This window comes from Mesocricetus auratus, unplaced genomic scaffold (assembly GCF_017639785.1).
Source record: "Mesocricetus auratus isolate SY011 unplaced genomic scaffold, BCM_Maur_2.0 Super-Scaffold_4256, whole genome shotgun sequence".
Lineage (NCBI taxonomy): Eukaryota > Metazoa > Chordata > Mammalia > Rodentia > Cricetidae > Mesocricetus > Mesocricetus auratus.
The window spans coordinates 89,463,529-89,482,823 of record NW_024429182.1 but is presented as its reverse complement, the minus strand read 5'-3'; the positions used below and the strand labels follow the sequence as shown (position 1 = coordinate 89,482,823).

The 19,295-nt window shown below is 43.4% G+C and overlaps 1 protein-coding gene across 2 annotated transcripts; it reads right to left on the bottom strand.

Moving 5' to 3' along the window:
* Positions 1 to 365: 365 nt before the first annotated feature.
* Tmem9b (TMEM9 domain family member B) lies at positions 366 to 16,598 on the bottom strand. 2 transcript variants are annotated; one of them, XM_021230461.2, is made up of 5 exons: positions 16,464 to 16,598; positions 13,967 to 14,058; positions 9,651 to 9,759; positions 7,163 to 7,297; positions 366 to 1,508 (listed from the first exon to the last, which is right to left on the bottom strand). In XM_021230461.2, exons 3-5 carry the CDS (start codon positions 9,732 to 9,734, stop codon positions 1,353 to 1,355), a joined length of 375 nt encoding a protein of 124 aa, XP_021086120.1. In that variant the 5' UTR covers positions 9,735 to 9,759; positions 13,967 to 14,058; positions 16,464 to 16,598; the 3' UTR covers positions 366 to 1,352. The 2 variants fall into 2 exon arrangements, with proteins under 2 accessions (XP_021086120.1, XP_005075748.1); XM_005075691.4 differs by lacking the exon at positions 16,464 to 16,598 and adding an exon at positions 15,929 to 16,418.
* Between the last annotated feature and the right edge of the window lie 2,697 nt (positions 16,599 to 19,295).

Sequence of the window (19,295 nt, the reverse complement as noted above, 5' to 3'; positions counted from 1 at the left end):
ATATATATATACATATATATGTATTATGTATGTATTTATGTATGCATGTATGTGTCTCATCACAGTCCAGGATGACTGAATTCCAATCAACCCTCTTGCTTCAACCTCCCAAGTGCTAGGATTATGGGCAAGCACTACCATGCCTGGTTTATGAATGTAAAGCCTCTCAACTTAACTGACTACTTATATACCCAGGAATACATCACCATTCTCTCTGCACCCACACACCATACTACAGGGTCAGTGTTTTAGGATTAGGTTGCATAACACATTTTCAAACAGCGTGGCACCAAAGGTCTCTGTGTCACTATGATTATCATACAGCACAAGAGGAAAGAGAAAAGGCTGGAGAGTGGACACAGATAGGGGGTTTGAAGATTATTTTATTGTTACATTCCAAAGAGGATGTAGGAAGAAAAAAGCCAGTTATTCAATAACTGTTAGACTTCTCAGAGACAGACAATCTGAACTCCAGTCCTAGTTCAAAGCTGCCCACATTAGTTCAAATAGCTGCCTCTCAGCACGACAGGAAATGCTGACCAGCATGTGTATGTCATTCATCCAGGGAGGCTTGGGCTTAAGAGAAAATGTCTTTCTTCTAAATGTTCAAGTCCTTAGCGATACTAGAAGAAGATGAGGAAGACCACACACACTGTGTTTAGTTATTAGAGTAAACTAGCAAACGATTAGTTTGTTCTTGGATGTGTTGTATCAGCGCACAGAAACAAGCCTGCATTTTGTGAAGAGTCACCAGGCATTTTAGATCCAACTTACCAAGAAACGCAGCCACAGGTCAACCAGAATCTTAGGTGACGTAGTCAGTGCAAAATTCATGTGTGGAGGCTAGCACGCTATGAGCTGGCCACACCGGAAATACTAACAGTGAAATAGAAGGTCTGGTGTATTTACAAGTCTGTCTAGTAAAGAGACTTGAGAGAAGCTATGTCAAGCACTCCCAAAGCTTCCCTTTCTTCTCCCACCACGGAAAAACAGAGGCAAAAACACACCTGGAAATTATCTTGACAACCAAGTTAGAACTGTGTGGTGAGAAAGAGAGCTTGTTCCAGGCACAGGACTTCACGATAACTCACAGGCAGCTCAATTTTATTAGTAAAAGTCACATGTAGGAAAAGGTTTACTGGTTGACTTGGAATTGTGTGCTTTAAAAATGTCTCTATTAATACATTAACGAGAAACAATACTAAACCTGTGGGTCTGCTTCCGACTTTGAGCCTGCCTCCATCCAGCAAGGGTTTGTAAAAACAACAAGGCATTAAGACCCACCGACACCCAGTCAATTCTTCCCAGTTGTCTGCCGTGTTTTTTCTAGTCACCTTGATTCCGATTCCCAGTTAGCTGAGGACAACATGTCGGTCGAAGACAGACTTCCGCTGCTCCTGAACCTGAAGCTTCCAGCGCTGCTGTGCATACTCCACCTTGTTTAGAACGTTGGCTCTGCTTCGGGAGCGGGCCAGCACATCGTGGGCGTTGGCAAAAGGCTGGTGATCCTGAAAGTTCAGTGGAAGATGTCAGAGATGCAGGAACAGCGTAAAACACGGACAGGACACAGAGCCTGTGAGCCAGACTAGTACAGGGATCCTAGCCCTTCAACAATCAGAAACAGGGCAAACTCAGCTATGGAGGCAGAAGATTCCAGAGACAGGAGCAACAAGGGGTATGTGAGAAACATACCCATGGGTCACCATTTTCAAACGCATCTTCTTTAAGGAGCAGAAACTAAGACAAGGATAAGGGTCATTTTCTTTAGAGATGTCTTTCCTGGTCTATTTTCTTGAGCCAGTGAAAGGGCTCAGCAGCTGGAGACACTTGACACTGAGCCTGACCTGAGTTTGATGCTGGGGCCCACACAGTGAAAAGAAAGAACTAACTCCTGCAAGTTGTCCTCTGGCCTCCACATACCCTGAGGCACGCATGTGCCAACATTCCCACCCATGCCCCCAAATAAACAAACTAGTCACTTTAATGCAATTAAAATTTTTAAACGGACTACAGCAATGGTTTAGCAATTAAGAATGCCTGCTGCTCCTCCAAAGGACCTGTTTCCAGCACCTGTGTAAGGCAGCTCACAATTGCCTGTAAGTTCAGCTCCAAGGGACCTGACACCCTTTACTGGCCTTCCAGGACACCTGCAAAACTGTACACACAGCCACATAAAACTTTAAAAATCTCTAAAAATTTTTTAGTTATTTCTTGTGTCATTCTTTCCCTTAAGCTATGGTCTTACCATGTCACCCATGCTAGCCTGGAACACTATATTGTCTAGACTAACCTCAACTTCCCACTCCCAAGACTAGCACTTCAGGCACATACCACCTACACCTCGACTAAGGAAGCCTGTTTTCAGGGGTGGAGAGATGGCTCAGCACTGGTTGCTCTTCTAAAAGACCTGTGCTCAATTCCCAGCATCCATATGGCAGTTCATAACTGTCTGTAGCTCCAGTTACAGGGGATCTGGCAACCTCATACAGACATAAATACAGGCAAAACCCAAATGCAAATTTTAAAAAATCTTAAAAATAATAATAAAGACTCAAAGCTGTGACTTGTAGGACCCCTTTAAAAAGAAGGAAGGAAGGAAAGCCTGTTTTCACATTACTATCTCCACAACAGATATTAATAATGTGGGATTTTCCTTTGTATTGATCAATACTTAATAGCTCATCTGTGTCAGAGGAAAGCTTTGTCTTTCCATTTCCCAATTCCCATTATATCAGAACTGATGACAAGTCAGTCAAGGGCCAATAGAGCAGCCAGGTGTTCTCAGGGCCATATCTTGATTGGTCTTCATGTGTCTCTGGGCATTCAATGGGGACTGTTTTCCAAAACTTCCTGGTTTTCTCTCTTCCTCACTCTGCAGTGCACCAGAGCTCATGTGCTTTAGTACCTTCTCTTATCACGGAGAGTGAGGACTGGCTTACTTCAGCATGTCTAATCTACAAAAACTTACAGCCTTCATTGCAGAATGCTCCATGACTTCAATGTTAATTGCTATCTTAGGAAAGAAGTTAGTGAAGGTTACCCTAGTTTTCATACAAAGCCAGATTCTCCTGTCAAAATAAACTGATTCAAATGGATGTTTGTACTCATTACACAGGAAACCGGCCCACTAATCTACGTATGGATGAGATGTCAACACAGCTGTCCACATGACAAACAGCTTCAACTGTAATTTACTGTTTTTATTATGCCTTTTCCCTGAGTTTTTCTTCAACCCCATGTCAGCAAAGTTTCTAAATGTTCCAACACAGGTCAGGCCTCTTAAGTGAGGCTTGCCGGCAGGAGATAAGCAATATTGTTCTGCTGCATGGAGGTAGCTGGCAGGAGTAGACACAGCATGCAAAGCTATGCATAACCACCTGGCCGTATTACAACTGTCACTGTTGGGGTTTTAACTGGTTGTGTCTCTACAGCAAGCCATTTCTACTGTTTACATATCCCAAGCATTTTCTTTCTTTTTATCTATTTTCTAAAAATGTATTTGTTATATGTGTGCGTTTTTCCTGCATATATGTCTGTGACCGTGTTCACACCTAGTGCCTATTTAGGGCAGAAAAGGGTATCAGATTCCCTGGGTCTGGAGTTAAAGAGAGTTGTAAGCCATCATGTGGGTACTGAGAATAGGACCCATGTCCTCTGCAAAAGCAGCCAGTGCTCTTCACTGCTAAGCCATCTCTCCAGACCCTTGTTTCTTTAAATTTAAAAATATTTATTTATTAGTGTGTGTGTAGCTGTGTGTCAAAGAACACCTTCACCGAGTCTGTTTTCTCTGCCATTGGTAGCTGAGTTCCAGAAGCTGCACTCAGGCTGCTGGGCTTGCTGCTATAGTAAGCCCCTTTCTCCATTGAGCTTCTTTTCTTGTTTGTTTTACTTTAAAGATTTACTCTGTGATTATGTGTGTAGGTGTGTGCACATGAGTGCAGGTGTCCACAGAGAGTGCCCAGAAGATGGTGTCAGACCCTCTAGAGCTGGAGTCACAAGTGTGAGTCTCTGGACATGGGCACTGGGAACTGAACTCGGGTCTTCTACAAGAGCGGTGCTCTTAACTGCCAAGCCACCTCAAAGGCTTTCCATAAGGAATTCTTGTCTTCTTTATCAAATGTCCTCCACTTTCTTTTAACCCGGGCAATGTCTTTTGCAAATCTCTTATGAAGTCTAAGGTGTTCCACAGATACAGAAAGAAAGGTGAAGAAAAGGGGAGGCGAGCTGGGCATGGTGGTGTACACCTATACTAGCACTTGGAGGACTGCTGCAGGCTTGACCCAGCCTGGTGTATATAGCAAGTTCTAGGTCAGCCAGGGCTATAAGCAAGACTCTATTGAGAGGCAGAGAGAGATTGGGGTGGGGTTGGGGGTAAGAGAGGAAAAACATAAAAAAAGTAGAAGGCTAAAAGTGTAGCATCATTTTATTTCCAGTAAGGAAATAAATGAGTCCAAGGTCACTTAATAGATTAACACAGACATTAACACTTTGTATGCCTAGCCCTAAGTTGGTGGCATATCATCCCAATGCATCAATCTGTTTTGGGTAGATTGCTATGGGGGAAGGTGTATCGGTGATTTTGTATATAAAATATTATTACCATTGGTTTATTTGGATGTAAACAATACTAGCAAGAAGGAAGTACTTTACCAGAGACCCTCTCAGTTACACTGTCCTGTCATCTACACATCAAGGCAGGGGAAGGAAAAAAAACCCTAAGGAACAAGCTCAAATGACTAAACAAACCAGCTAATCCTTTTGGTCTCCAATCCACCTACAGAACAAGATTGGACTAGCTGCTCACAGACATGGGGAGAATGCAAATAGAGATTTCCACTTTCATATGTTTGTTCTTTTTATACCTGATAAAATTACAATGAACACAAAACTTGCTTTAGTGGAATGTTTAGACCACAGTGATGATGTGTCCCAGATATATGACAGCACAAAAACTACCATTGTTTGAAGTGAACTTCTTGTACTTTTATCTGCCTTAAAACAGAATTTAAAAAAAGGAGAAAAATTTAAATGCCTTAAAAATTAACCTTTAAAAAGTACAAACTGAAGAACTCCCATGTTAGCTAAGCAGTTCATAGGAACTGAGATTTAACTTCTATTTGTACAGTTAAACTCACAGCTTTGGCTGGAAAACATTTCTCTACCTAGAAGCCATTTGACAAATATCAGAGTCAGGTGGGACTCTTAGTGACAGTGTTCTCTAATGGTTACTGTGAAGAAAGAATTAATAACCCTTGAGCAAAGTGGTTAAAAGCATATGAGCCCATCAATCAATGTTGCCCCATGTTTATATCTACACATTTTTGCACAAATTTACATTCTGCATGTTTTACATTAACATTGCTGCACTTAATTAATGCTGGAAGGATATATGTAAAGTCAGTATAAACTTTTGTGCTAGGAATGGAAACACTGTGGGGCCTCTGATATACATTTTTCGTCAGTAGGTCTCAACTGGTGGTGATTTTGTCCCCCTGCCAGGTTTCTTGAAGGCAAGGTTTCTCCACAACAAAGGATAATTTAACCCTAGTAACTACAGAGTTAGGGTTGAAATGATATAAATGGAAAACAGTATTTGAGACTCTACTGCTTCCCATATACAAGTTCTCTCTGGCATTAATCCTACTATGTCTGTTTTATGTGTGTATTGTGTTTAAGATTTATTATTTTTAATTATGTGTATGTATGTGCACATGCCTGCAGAGCTGGAGGCCAGAGGCAACAGAGCCCCCTGGAGCTGGAATTATAGGTAGTTGTGAGCGATCTGGTGTGGGTGCTGGGGATGAAACCCAAGTACTCTGCAAGAGCAGTATCGTTCTTAACCCCCCCCCTCCCTCCCTGACCCTTTAGGGTTTTTTGGTTTTTGTTTTAATTTATTCTGTATTTGAGATGGGTTCTCAAGTAGCCTAGACTGTCACTAAACTTACTATGTGATCAAGAATGATCTTTAATTCCTAAACATGTTCCTACTTCCTAAATCTTGGGATCACAGGCATGCACCACCACACCCAGCCTGTCTGTGCCTGTTTTTGTTTTTAAATTTTAATATATTTTATTACATCAGACCCCCAGACTTACCTTTCTCTCAGCCTACCAATGTACTCCTGGAATTACTTATTCATAGTTAAAATGTTTGTTTTGTAAATGTATGATGTGTATGTTCATGTATTTGTGTGTGGGAGTGCAGATCCATGGGCATGTCAAGGCACGTGTGTGGAGGTCAGAGAACAACTTCAGGTGTCCATTTTGTTTGAGGCAGGGTCTTTCCTGCTGTGGAACAATCCTCTTGTACACTGTAAAGATTTGTCACTCGGAATTTGTTTAATAAGATGCTGATTGACCAGTAGCCAGGCAGGAAATATAGGTGGGGTGACCAAACTAAGGATGATGGGAAGTAAAAGGGTAGGGTCAGGAGACACCAGCCAGAGAGAACAGAAGATGACCAGCCATGCTAATAAAGGCATATGGCAGAGTGTAAATAAGGAACATGGGTTAACTTAAAATGTAAGAGCTAGTTAGTAATAAACTTGAGCTATTGGCTAAGCATTTACAATTAATATAAGCCTCTATGTGGTAATTTGGGAAATGGAGGGCAGGAGAGAAATATCTGTCTACACTTTTCTTTGTTGTTCACTGCTGCAAACACCAAGCTAGTGGTCCGTGAGTTTCTGAGGATTCTCCTTCTCTGCCTCCCATCTTTTCATAAGAACACTGACTGGGTTTACAGACATGTGCTTCTGCACCCAGCTTTTACATGGGTTCTGAGATTCAAACTCAGGTTTTTATGCTTGCACACCAAATAAGTTATCTACAGAGCCATCTCCTCAAGTCTCCCCCTAGGATTCTTTAAAACTATCTAGGTGTTTTAGTAAGCTAGGTGTGGAGCTGTATGCCTGTAGATACCTGTAATCCCAACACCTGAAAGGCTGGGCAGGAGGTGCTATGTGTTACGCTTCCTGGGTTGCACGTGTGTATGGCTGCTAGAACAATTTCTTCATAGTCTGATAACACTGAAGTTAGAACTCATTTCAGCACCTCACTGAGGACCTGCACTACCATGAAAACATCTACTTATGACCATTTCCACTAATACCAGATGAGGGCAGAGACTGGCAATGAGCAGAACGGCAGTGCCAGAACTTACCCCAACGTCATCATCACTCTGCAACAACTGCGAGTGTCCGAAGAGGCGCCTCTTCAGGATTGGCTCAACTAAGGTAAGATAAACCATGTATAGAAGTAGAAGGCCCAAAATAGAGAGATAAATTATAATGGTAACCTAAAGGAAAAAGAAAGCCAAGAAATCAGTTTGTTTAGTAACCAGAAACATTACAGTGAAGACTGACACATCTACTCAGTGCACAGGATTTGTGTACCAGAGTCCAACAGAAGAGGCAAACTGAATCCACCAAAGCAGGAGAAGAGGGGACAAAGCTTTGCCTCTGGACCTTTCTGTGGGTCCCCACCAGCTGCTCATCATTCATCACCGTGGCCTGCACAACTGTTTTCTTTCTTCAGCAGAAAATAGCAGCCTACATCCAGCAGTATCACTGCCAAAACAACCTAAAGGAATCCTAGCTGGAACTGTGAATCAGGTGGATTTCAACAAACTACTCCTTCCGATCAATGTAGATCAGCAAAAGCACTTGTTAGGACATGATTTTTTTTTTGAGACAGGGTTTCTCTGTGTAGTTTTGTAGACCATGCTGGCCTCAAACTCACAGAGATCCACCTGCCTCTGCCTACCAAGTGGTAGGATTAAAGGATGTGCCATCACTGCCAAGCCAGTGATTCGGGATAGTAATCCATGTGCTGCCAAAGGTACAGCATACACTCAGCTGGCTGTAATAATGCAGAAAACACCAACAACTGGCAAAGGCAAGGAGAGTGCCCTCATACACTGCTGGCAAATGGTGCAACCACTTTGAAAGCATGTCTAGCTTTCTAAACTTACCAATCTAAGGAATTTTTCCAAGAGAAAAACAAACATATATCCATACAAAGACATTCATGACAATATTATTCATAATATAAATATGGAAATAGTTAAATATTCATGAACTGAAAAACAGTCAGATAGTGGAATACTATTTAACAATAACATGAAATGAAGTCCTGGTGCATACTGCAAGTTACACAAAATTAGAAGTCTCAGAGGACCACGTATGACTTTAATTACATGAAATATTAAGATGTGTACAGGCAGAAAGTTAAATAGTGACCATTTTAGTGGTCACTATTTAGTGTTTTAAAAACTGATGGATGTTTTAATTTACTAAGTTATATACTTAAAAGAGAGAATTTTAGGGTATATAAATTCTACATTTAAAAGTGTATTAAAAAGCATATGGGCTGTGGCTACAGTTCAGTGGTCAAACACTGTCCTGTTAGGCATGAGGCCTTGGACTCCACACAAAGGAAAGAGGTAGGCTAGAGAGATGGCTCCGCAGTTAGCACTGGCTGCTTCTGGATGATGCAGGTTCAGTTCCCAGAAACCACATGGAGACTCATAACTGTCTGTAACTCCAATTCCTGGGGTCTGATGCCCTCTTCTGACATCCATGAGCACCAGGCATGTAAGCAGTACATAGACAAACATGCAGGCAAAAATCCATACACACAAAATCATAAAAAATAACAGTAATTTAGAGGGCTTGAGGTATGGCTCAGAAGTTTAGAGCATTTGTTACTCTTTATAGAGGACCCAAGCTCAATTTCCAGCACCCAAATGGTGGTTGATAACCATCTATAATGCCAGTTCCAGAGTATCTGATGCCCTCTTCTGACCTCTGCAGGTATCGGGCATGCATGTGGAGCACAGTCTTACATGCAATCAAAACATTTATATGCATAAAATAAAATCAACAAATCTTTTAAAAAACTGATGGAAAGAGGAAGGGCGGGGAAAGAAGAAAAGAGAGAAGAAAAGAACAACATCAGAAACCTAAGGCATGGTGAGATTTCCCTACAGGGTTGAACCCTACTGAAATGCCTGTGACTCATGACTGAGCCCTGCATTCACTGTGAGACCTTTTTCTTTTCTTTTTTTCTCAAGATAGGGTCTTTCTACACAGCACTGTCTGTCTTGAAACTCATTATGTAGACAAAGCTGGCCTCAAACTCACAGAAATTTGCCTGCCTCGGCCTCCTGAGTTTTGGGAGTTATGAAGCCTTTTTGTTTCATTTTTAGGAAAGGAATAGGAAGCACAATCTATCTTAAAACAAACAAAGCTACAACCATTTGCCACCATAATAAAAGTAATTGAGCTCATTAGTGACCTAATGATGCTGAGTTTCCCACCTCCCATTTCAGGAACTGGAGACCTGAAGTTACATGTCTGCAGGAATAACTAAATACATCATTTAGTCAAAGGATTGTGAGGGCAGGGAGAAAGAGGGCTTGATAATGTTGTCTCTCTGGCTTTTAGCATACATGATTCAGAGAGAAATTACCATATATTTCCAGAACATGCTAATTAAATGTTGCACATTTTAGAGTCTGTTTAACTGGTCCAGAGAGCAAAAGCAGGTCCATTATTACTTATATGGAAGTTCAAATGTTTCTGCTTTTCTGGAGAGCGTGTGGAGTATTTGTGCCTGCGTGTGTGCCTGTGCCTATGCTTACACTTCACCTTGATTGTGACAGAGCTTCTTTCTTCGTATTTGCATTCACAGCGCAGACAGTATGCTTCCACATCAGGTCCCCGCACAGGCATGGGCTCCACAACATGAAGGCAATCACTGAAAACACAAGGGTAAAGTATTGCAGAAACCTGGTTCCAGTTTTCCTAGCTCCGATCAAAACTCTTCCTGAAACCCAGATCATTGAGCTTACCCAAAGAAATAATATAAGGAATGAGTAATCAATAAATCAAAGTAAAATAATTTCCTCTCTCAGTGTTAGCATTTTGGTAAGATTTAACAGTGTAAGAAGCCAAGGCCACTATAAGAAGCCAAAATGCAATGGCTGTCTGTGTCCACGTTGCTATTACTGACAGTTTCAGATGCCTTAGAAATCCCAAATTGTATAAAAAAAACAAAACTACTTGCCAAAACAAGTCATATTTAGACTTTCCCAATTTCCAAGTAAAACTCCTTTAAATGCTTTAAAGTGACACAAGGCATTGTTTAAATATTATCTCTTGTGAATTAATCACATCTTTATTTTCATTTGTGTGTGAGAAAAAGTGTGATACATATGCTTGTGTGTGCAGGTACACATGCAGAGGCCAGAGGGAAATACCAAACATCCTGCTCTGTCACTCTTCAGACAAGGTCTCTCCCTGAATCTGGAGCTAGGTTGGCAGCCAGCAAGCTCCAGTGGTCCCCCTGCCTTTGTTCCCTGTATCTCTGGGGTGACAGGCACAGATGGTCACACCTGGCTTTTTATATGGGTGCTAGAGATTCCAGCTCAGGTCATCATATACAGCAAGCATTCTTACCCACTAGGCCGTCTTCACTATCCCAATTAACATCACCATCATCATCATTATTACTTTGATTTTTGGAGACAAACCAAAGTCTCCCTCCTGAGTGCTGGCATGAAAGGTATGTGCTCCCAAGTAACATTGTTTTTAATTGCCACAATATAGCATATGAATGTCTTATAACATTTAACAGAGGGGCTGAAAGGTGGACCCTAAGTCACAGTGAGAAATAATTACATTCTTGGGCCAGCCATGCTGTCACACGTTTTTAATCCCAGCACTTGGGAGGCAGAGACAGGAGCATTCTAGGTCAGCCTGGTCTACAGATCGAGTTCCAGGACAGCCAGGGGCCAAGAGATGACTCAACAGTTAAAAGCACTTAATGTTCTTACAGAAGACCTGGGTTTGGTTTCCAGCATTGCTATCAGGAAGCTCACAACCACCTATAACTCCAGTTTTAGGAAATCTGATGCCCTTTGACATCCAAGGGCACCTGCATGTATGTGGCATACATAAGCACATTTTATATACATATAAATTAAAATTAAATCTTTAAGTATTCTCAGTGAAAATGAAGTATATAAAAAATAGGAGATGGCTTATAACTGCTGCCAGAAATGTCTGTTATTTCTAAGAAATGATTATCTCCCATTTGCAACTGTGTATATGAGGCGTGTGCTCATGCTGATTGGCAACTACTTTACCCATGGAGCAACCTCCCCAGCCCTTGCTTCCATTTTGGTGTGTATTCATTAATCACTCTGACTGCCTCGAGAGCGCTATGACAGCATTCTATCTATCAGCCACCCTTCTTAGGGGCACTCAGTGTTCTGAGATGATTCCTTCTTTGACCTACCAAAATGCACCTTTTCATGTTCTGTTGCTCTGAACTATAGCATTAGAAACAAAGCTCAAATGGTCTAAGGGATACAAAAACAAAGTTCAGTTATCTATAACAAGTAGTTTAATTTGAACAAAAGCTGGACATGGTGGCATATACCTATACTCCCCACACTTGGGAGGTGGAGGCAAGATGATTCAGTTCCAGGTAGGCCTGGGTTACATGTAGAGACCCTATTTCAAAAAAGGAAGGGAAAGAGGGGAGGGAGGGAGAAGAAAAGGCTGTGCAGGGCTGAAGCAACAGGAAGGTTGTTTCTGACTAACCTGTAACAGCTAGCCCCAAGATGTGGCTCAACCACTCCAGCAACTAGGCAACACCCCCACCTAGTGCTCAAAAGAAGTATCAGCTTTGACCTCGATCCCAAAGACAAACCAGAGTACTGCTCTTAGCTTTCCTTGTTTTTAATCAACTATTCCATGTCAATGAAGAATTAAAGCTAATGACTGAAAAAAAACCAAGAGGCACAGAGAACAGAAGGTTAAAGTGTATTTAGGGACTCACAGATACTGGAGTCCTCAGAGAGCCATAGCATCTTGATAGACAATAACTTGCCTGTCTTTCCAAACAAGTTAAAAATTTGCACTGTCAATTGGGAACATATAGCACCAAAAGACTTACAAGCAAGAGGAAGTAGAGGAGATGGAAGAAAAATCCTAGTAAGTCTTGTTTTCAACTATTTCTTTTTAAAATTTATTTATTTTTATTTCATGTGCTTTGGTGTTTTGCCTGCATATATGCCTGTGTGAGGGTGTTGTATCCCCTAGAACTGAAGTTACAGACAGCTGTGAGCCTCCATGTAAGTGCTGGGAATTGAACTCTGGAAGAGCAGCCAGTGCTCTTAATCACTGACACATCTCTCCATCTCCTCAACTATTTTTTTTCAAAGTTCCTAATTTTAATTTATAACCAGTGATGAAGACATGGCCCTGTCTCATCATAGAATAACAAAAGTTAACAACAAAAAATTAGTGTTAAACACTTGAAAAGTGAATACTTAAAGATGTATTTGAGGGTTGGGGACACTAACCAGCAGTTACAAGGCCTTGGATATTATCTCCAGTACAAAAAGAATTTGAGCTTGCCTGTATCGTATAAAGTAGCCTGCTGGTACAAAGTCTATTAAAAATACACCCCAATCAATAGCCCGACATGGTGATAAATGACTTTAATCCCAGCACTCAGGAGGCAGAAGCAGACATGTCTCCGTGAGTTCCAGGCCAGCCTGGTCTACAAATCAAATTCCAGAACAGCCAGGGCTGTTACACAGAAAAACCCTGTCTCAAAAACAGAAAAACAATCCCAATCACTTTGTAACATAAAAATCTCTTTAAGTGGAACACAGACATTCACAGGATCACAAGAACATACTAAACAGACTGATCCTAAATGCATATTGTGGGAAGAATAAACAATGGCACCAGAGAAACTAAGTGTGCTCAGAGTCAACTTAGAAACATGACAGAACAAATTTAATCTTACTTTCAGATTGCTGCTGACTACAGAGCTGCCAAATCAGGCAAACACCAAAGCACATATCATTTGGAGCCATTCCCAATCAACTTCTACTGTAGTGTGACATCACAGTCCCACTGAAGGGAGAACATCCATCTTGCTGTAAACCTGACTGCTTCCTGTTTCAAGGCACATACAGACAATCTGCCACTTTTAAGGTCCACTGGGATAACCTGAGAAAGCTTCTGGTAGTCAACTAGTCCATCAGGGTTCCAGTCATTACAGGCCGGCCTGAAGGATCAGTCTCAACATTTTACCAACCCACTGACACATACCAAAGGAGAAATTCTGACACATGCTTCATTCTCATTCATCCCTGAATCTCTGAAACTTTTAAATATAGCCTCCAATATTTCACACTATGTCATCAAAACTTACAAACTGTGGCCTGGGAAGCAGAAGCAAGACGATCAAGAGCTTGAAGCCAGCCTGCTGTCAAAACAAGTGCCAGGCTAATCTGGGCTACACAGTAAGATCCTGTCTCAAAGCAAAAACAAAAGCAGATCCCAAACCAAGACAACCCCCCACTCCCAGCAAAAATTGTACAAGTTATAAAAACTATAAACCAGCAGCTGGAGAGAGGGCTTGATAGTTCAGAGTGCTAGCTACTATTGCAGCCGACTGGAGTTCAGTTGCCAGCACCCAAGTTTGTCATCTTACAAACAACTGCAATACTAGCTCCAGGGAATTCGGTACCCTCTTCTGGTCTCCACAGACACTCGCACATGTGTGCATGAACATACACACAATTTTTAAAGTGCTTAAAAATTGTACATCTAATAATGAAGGCTCAACTAACCTTTCACTGGGAAGTAAGAAACCCCTGAGCAAATTTTAAGAGGGCACAAGACAGTAGCTATTGGTAGTTTAGGCACAATAAACTCAGTCCCATCTCCATGTGCAACCTCCCAGCCTAGAGCTTCCTGTCTGGGCTCCAGTATCCCTTTAGATTTGTATCATGCACTCAGGACCCTAGTCTCATTTTAAAGAAATACAATTTGACACTTTTGCTTAAAAGCTAAATGAGACAATGTATTAACATTCTGAGCTAACAGTAAGAACCACAGAAAGAAACATTACAGGTGATTTCTTGACCCATAATGCTTACCAATCTTTCTGGGATATGTTCTTATTATAAATATGCCCGGGATTCTCTTTATAGGGAGGGCAGATGCATTTACACCTCACATCTTCAAAATTCTGTAACGAAAATGAAAGCATAACTTGTTTAGAGTTTATCATCAATATTTTAAAAAACATCTGCACACATACACTTTGCTGAGTATCCTGCCAGGTATTCTAAAATCATCATAAAGAGCCCTAAAGCCCACAAGACCTGGTCTGTGTTTTATTCAACACATTTATGAATCCCATGACAACCAAATTGTGTTGTCATCTACCTGCCACTAGAAAGACACAAAGAGAAATGCTGGGGAGTTAAAATAAAAATTATTCACAAGCACACCACAGTTCCAGGCTGAGGGTGGTTGTGGCTCAGTGTTATAGCATATGCAGCACACACAAGGCCAATTCAACCCGCAATGCAACAAGAGTTCGGGGAAAGCCAGAATTCTACCTTCATGTTTTCTAGCTCTTTTCCTTTGGGGAGAAAGGCACTGAGAATGCATAAAAGGGGCTACCCTAGCTGTGGACAGGATGAAGATTCAGGGACACTCAGTGCTAGGAGGGGAGTCCAAAGGGGAAGTAGCTTGAATCTTGCCGAATCTTGGTAATGCCTCCCCACCCCACCCCCCAGGAAACAGGACAACTTCTAGCAAAACAAGTTTCATCAAGCAGAGAAAGCAGCCATTAAATGCTGGATAGAGCCAAGACATGCTTCCTCAGAAAAGGGGTGTTTATTGGAGAAGGCAGTGGCTCATTAGTCCCCAGAGAGACATGTCTACTCCCCCTATGTACAATGAAATGTCTGGCAGAGCTGTTAGCAGCTCCTAAGCTCCTAAATGTATTCAGCCACCACTGTGCCAGACCCTGTGTTCAATGAGGACGACTTAGATAAACATGAGGCGTGACTCCTGTTTACTGGAACAAATCCTATCAAGGGAAGATAGACAAATACATGTATTATGTATATCATGATACACTACATAAAATGGTCATGTATGACATCCATGCAGAGGGTCCAAACAGTATTTCAAAAGTTGGGAGACTTTCTGGGGTCCCTATTTCTGGTGATATCAGAAAGATTGAAAAAAAAAACCTCACCAAAAACATCTGCATTCCTGTAACCTGTCTTTCCCAGCCCTTTATAATATTTAAAGATATCATAAAACTCCTTTTAAAAATGCAGTGTCATTTACCCCACTACACCGTGAATTCTTCCTATTTTGCCCCCAAAAGGAGTTAGCTCACTGGGAAGAAAGCACGAGTTTTCTTAGGTCATGGCAGCTCTGGGCAACAGATAACAACATGAGGGACCAGAACGGTTAAGAAACACAAAGAGGGAGGGAGGGATGTGTGTGTGTGTGTGTGTGTGTGTGTGTGTGTGTGTGTGTGTGTGTGTGTGTGTGTGTGTCTTCCTTTCTGGAGGGGGGCTGGGTGAGAGTATCAGACTGGTGAAATGACTCTCTAGGTCCTCCTGGGAAGGAGTGGTTGCCACGAGAGGCGAGCCCCCACCAAGGCAATGGAATCTGCTCATGGATTAGTTGAGAGGAGCTAGTCCCTAGTAGGGAAGACTTCATGAAGGTGAGGGCTTCCCATGATTTGAGTTGGGGCCTGAGGGCTGGTGAAGGGTCAGAGTGGGCTGCCAGAGTTTAAGGGTGGAAAGTTCAAAGCTCCCAGGGCTGGAAATCTCAAGTTCCGGGTGTGTGTTGTCGGGGATGGGAAGGGAGAAGTCAGGAGGTGAAGGAGGAGTTGCAGACCCGGCTCCAGGCACTGTCAGGGGTTGAGGGTTAGGAAGCTCTGGGCAGGGCTGGTCCGGGATGTGAAGCAGGGGATCTGGCTGTCGGATTAGGAGAATCCGGGAGTGGGGAGCAAGTGGGCAGCCCCAGTATCAGCCAGGCCAGAGGCAGGGGCGGAGCTCCTGTCAGGAGCCTGGCGGGGCGGGACTCACCTTGGCGGCGCCTGTCAGCTGCGGGAACAGCAGCACGGCCAGCGCCAGGCAGGACACGCTGAGCCCCGAGCCCAGCCGCAGTAGGCCTCTGCACCACAGGCTCGCCATCGCGGGAGCCAGCCGCCCCAGCGAGCCCCGAGCCCCGCGCCCGGCTCGGGATCCAGTTCGGGATCCTCCGCCCGCACTTCCGCCTGGGACAGCGCGTCACCGTCCGCGCCGGGTCAGCTGCGAGAAAGCCTCCGCCCCGGAAACGGTTCCGGGTGCGCCGGGCCCGCCGCGGCCGCGGCCACCGGGCTACACTACACTACAGTCTGGGGTCTGTCCCGGTCAGGGCTGGCGAGTCCTGCGGCTCCGGGGAGCAGGTCACGCAGGCCGAGTCCCGCAGGCCGGGTGAGCGCCATTCCCGGGAACTGCGGAGGCCGTGTGGGTGCTGCGCGTGGAGAACTAGCCGGGAGTAGTGGCCGAGCGCCCGGAGCTCCGAAGCCCACCCGGAGGCGGAGAGTCGGAGCTCTGGTTCCCGGGCTTTGGGACTAACCTGCGCTCCGTGCGCCTCTCGGATTCAGCTCCCTGCGGGACTCCCAACGGTCGCTGTGGGCTGCCCACGTGGGTGTGGCTTCCACTAAGGGCTGACCGCCTTGGTGCGGCTTGGGGCTGGGAAGTGGGCCACGACTGTGGAGCTGGGCTGGCTCAAGTCTGGCTCCGCTACGTATGGACCGCCCCGGTAGCATCCCCCACCCCCACCCCGCCAGCCTAGGACTACTTGGGGTGGAGAATCCAGGCACTGAAGCTCCTGTGCCGCAAGGCCTTTTTTAAAACAGTCGACCCCTCAGTTCGGGGAGCGCTGACCCTACTCTTTGAAGTGTCTTCTGCTGGTACTTTAGGAGCACCCTGGGGGAGGACGCAGTGCCTCTAAAACTGTGTGTGTGTGTGTGTGTGTACATACATACATATATATGTGTGTAAACTTAGTAGAGAGGGTAGTGGAAAGGACGCAGCGTGCTGTGCTCATCACAACCTCTAGGTGTTTGCTGAATGTCATCAGGAAAATCCCTTCCCTTCAAAAAGAGGGAATTGAATCCTATGAATTTCAAAATCTACTCCCAAGATAACCATTTTTTAAAAGTGGTCCTTTCCTGGTTGGTGAAAATGTTTTAATTACTGGGTAGAATTTTCTCAGTATTTTTCTACTGTATGTTTCTTGTTGATGCTAGACGGGAACCTAGCACAAAGGGCTGTAAAGTTAAATATATCTAGCTCTTTTTAGTTCAAATGGCAACTGTCCCAGAGTGAAATCAGCAGGACTGGATGCATCTCACCAGTTCTTGTGAAGATGCTGTCACATCAGGGATAATTCAAGTCCTTCTAAGTGGTGTCCTGCTAATGGAAGGACTGTCAGTATGAAATTTGTTGGTGAGGCATTGTGGAGCTCATAGCTAAAAGCTGACCTAGGTAGCCAATTTGGATCAGCGTAGAGCTGTAAGTCTGACATCTAAAAGGAGTGTGTGCTCTTAAGATAAAGCATAGGAACCCTCCTGTGTGCCTCCTTCAGAATTCTTTTCAAAGGTTTGATGGGGGTGCAAAGGCTTAGAGGATGACAACAGCGCCCCAGGCTGATTTTGTTCTTTGCCCATGCTGTCTCAAATTTGTGAGCTCAAGTGCTCCTTCTCCCTCAGCCTCCTTAATACAGACTACAGTGGGTCCCCAAGTCAGGACCACCTCATCTGTTTTAGTGAAGAAGCATCAGATACACTCAGTATGGACAGAATTGGAGAGCTACATGTGCCAATGAACATTTGAGATGTAAATAATCTAAATTGAGCTATTCTGTAACTGCAGACTTATTTCAAAGTTAGCATGAGAGAAATACACACACACACACACTCACACACACACAGTCTTTTTAAAAAATACTGACTAAAGTTGGGGCTGGAGAGATGACTCAGCAGTGCTGCTCTTGCAGAGTTTGGTTTCCAGCACCCACATGGCAGCTTACAACCTTCTGTAACTCCAGTTCTAGGGGTGTGGTTCCTCTTTTCTGTTCCCCAGTGGCTCTGCGTTCTGTGATGCACATTCATACATGCTGGCAAAACACTCATACACATAAAATAAAAATGCTAAATAATTATTAACATTTAAATATTTTGAATACATTGTATTAAAATAATAAATTTCTCTGTAGAAAAAAAACCCTCAGTGTGGCTACTGGAAAATTTTTTGTTCTAGCAAACACAATGTGGCAGTCATTAGTGGATTGTAACTGACCATAGACTGGAGATTTAGTTTAAGGTAACAAGAGCAGGTATGGGGAGAAATTAGCACAGGTATAGTGAGGGTTTGGGAGAAGTTATATCTACCAAAAATGAATATAATTTCAGCTGACTTTAACAGAACTGGAAGGCCCGGCTCCTCTTGCCCTGTGCTGCTTATATGTGTATGACTTTTTCATGAAGCTCATGGATCTTTAATGCCAGAAAACCTTCCTTGGCACGTATAGCTGTCTGTGGTTTTGCAGATCTCTTTCCTAACTTACTTCTTTATGGTAAAATTGTGTTCTCATATATGCATTTGTGCTCCCTGCCCCCGACCAAAATCTTGTGGGCCTTTGTGCATAGGAACTTTTGTCTTAGTATCTTTGGAGTTGGGGACTAAGATCTAAGCATTAATGTGGGCATCAGGGAAAGAGAAAGGGGGAAGGAAAAAAATTCCTTTGGTTGTCACAGGGATAACAGGTACTTGAGTCCTTGTTTGATTTCTTTCCAACCGGAGAGACAGAGACGAGACCGAGATGCCCGAAGTGCGAATGGCAGAACCTGGGGAACTGAGGTAGGTGAGGAAAGACCTCTGACCAGGATCACTTTAGAGCTGTTTTGTTTACACCTGCACTCATGTGAACATCCATCCTCCTCCTTGCCCTTGTCCTGGGTTCCCTGAAAGTAGATTTTCCTAGTCCCTTTCTTATTTCCTTTACCTACTAGAGATTGGGTCCAGAACCTCCCATGTGCTAGGCAAGTTCTTTTCCACTAAACACTGTCCCCAGCCCTTACTCCATTCCTCTTGACTAACAGACCAGGGTAATCTCATCTCTCAGTAAAGCCCAAAAAATTCTCTTGTGGGCAATGATTAGGAAGACAAGAGGAGCCAAGTGATCACTGTATCATGTGTACCTGTCAGTTTGCCCTTCTCATTTAGTTTCCTTAAAAAAAGGTTTTCCGCACTCTGAAACACATTAAAAATGCTTTACCATACATGTTATTACTGACTAGTACCCATCATAGTACCAGTAATCTTGTAGCCAGAATGTCATTTCTGTTTCCAGAGCTGTTGATGCTACTGTGGCTGCTAAATTCTTGGGTTCCTAAAATAACAA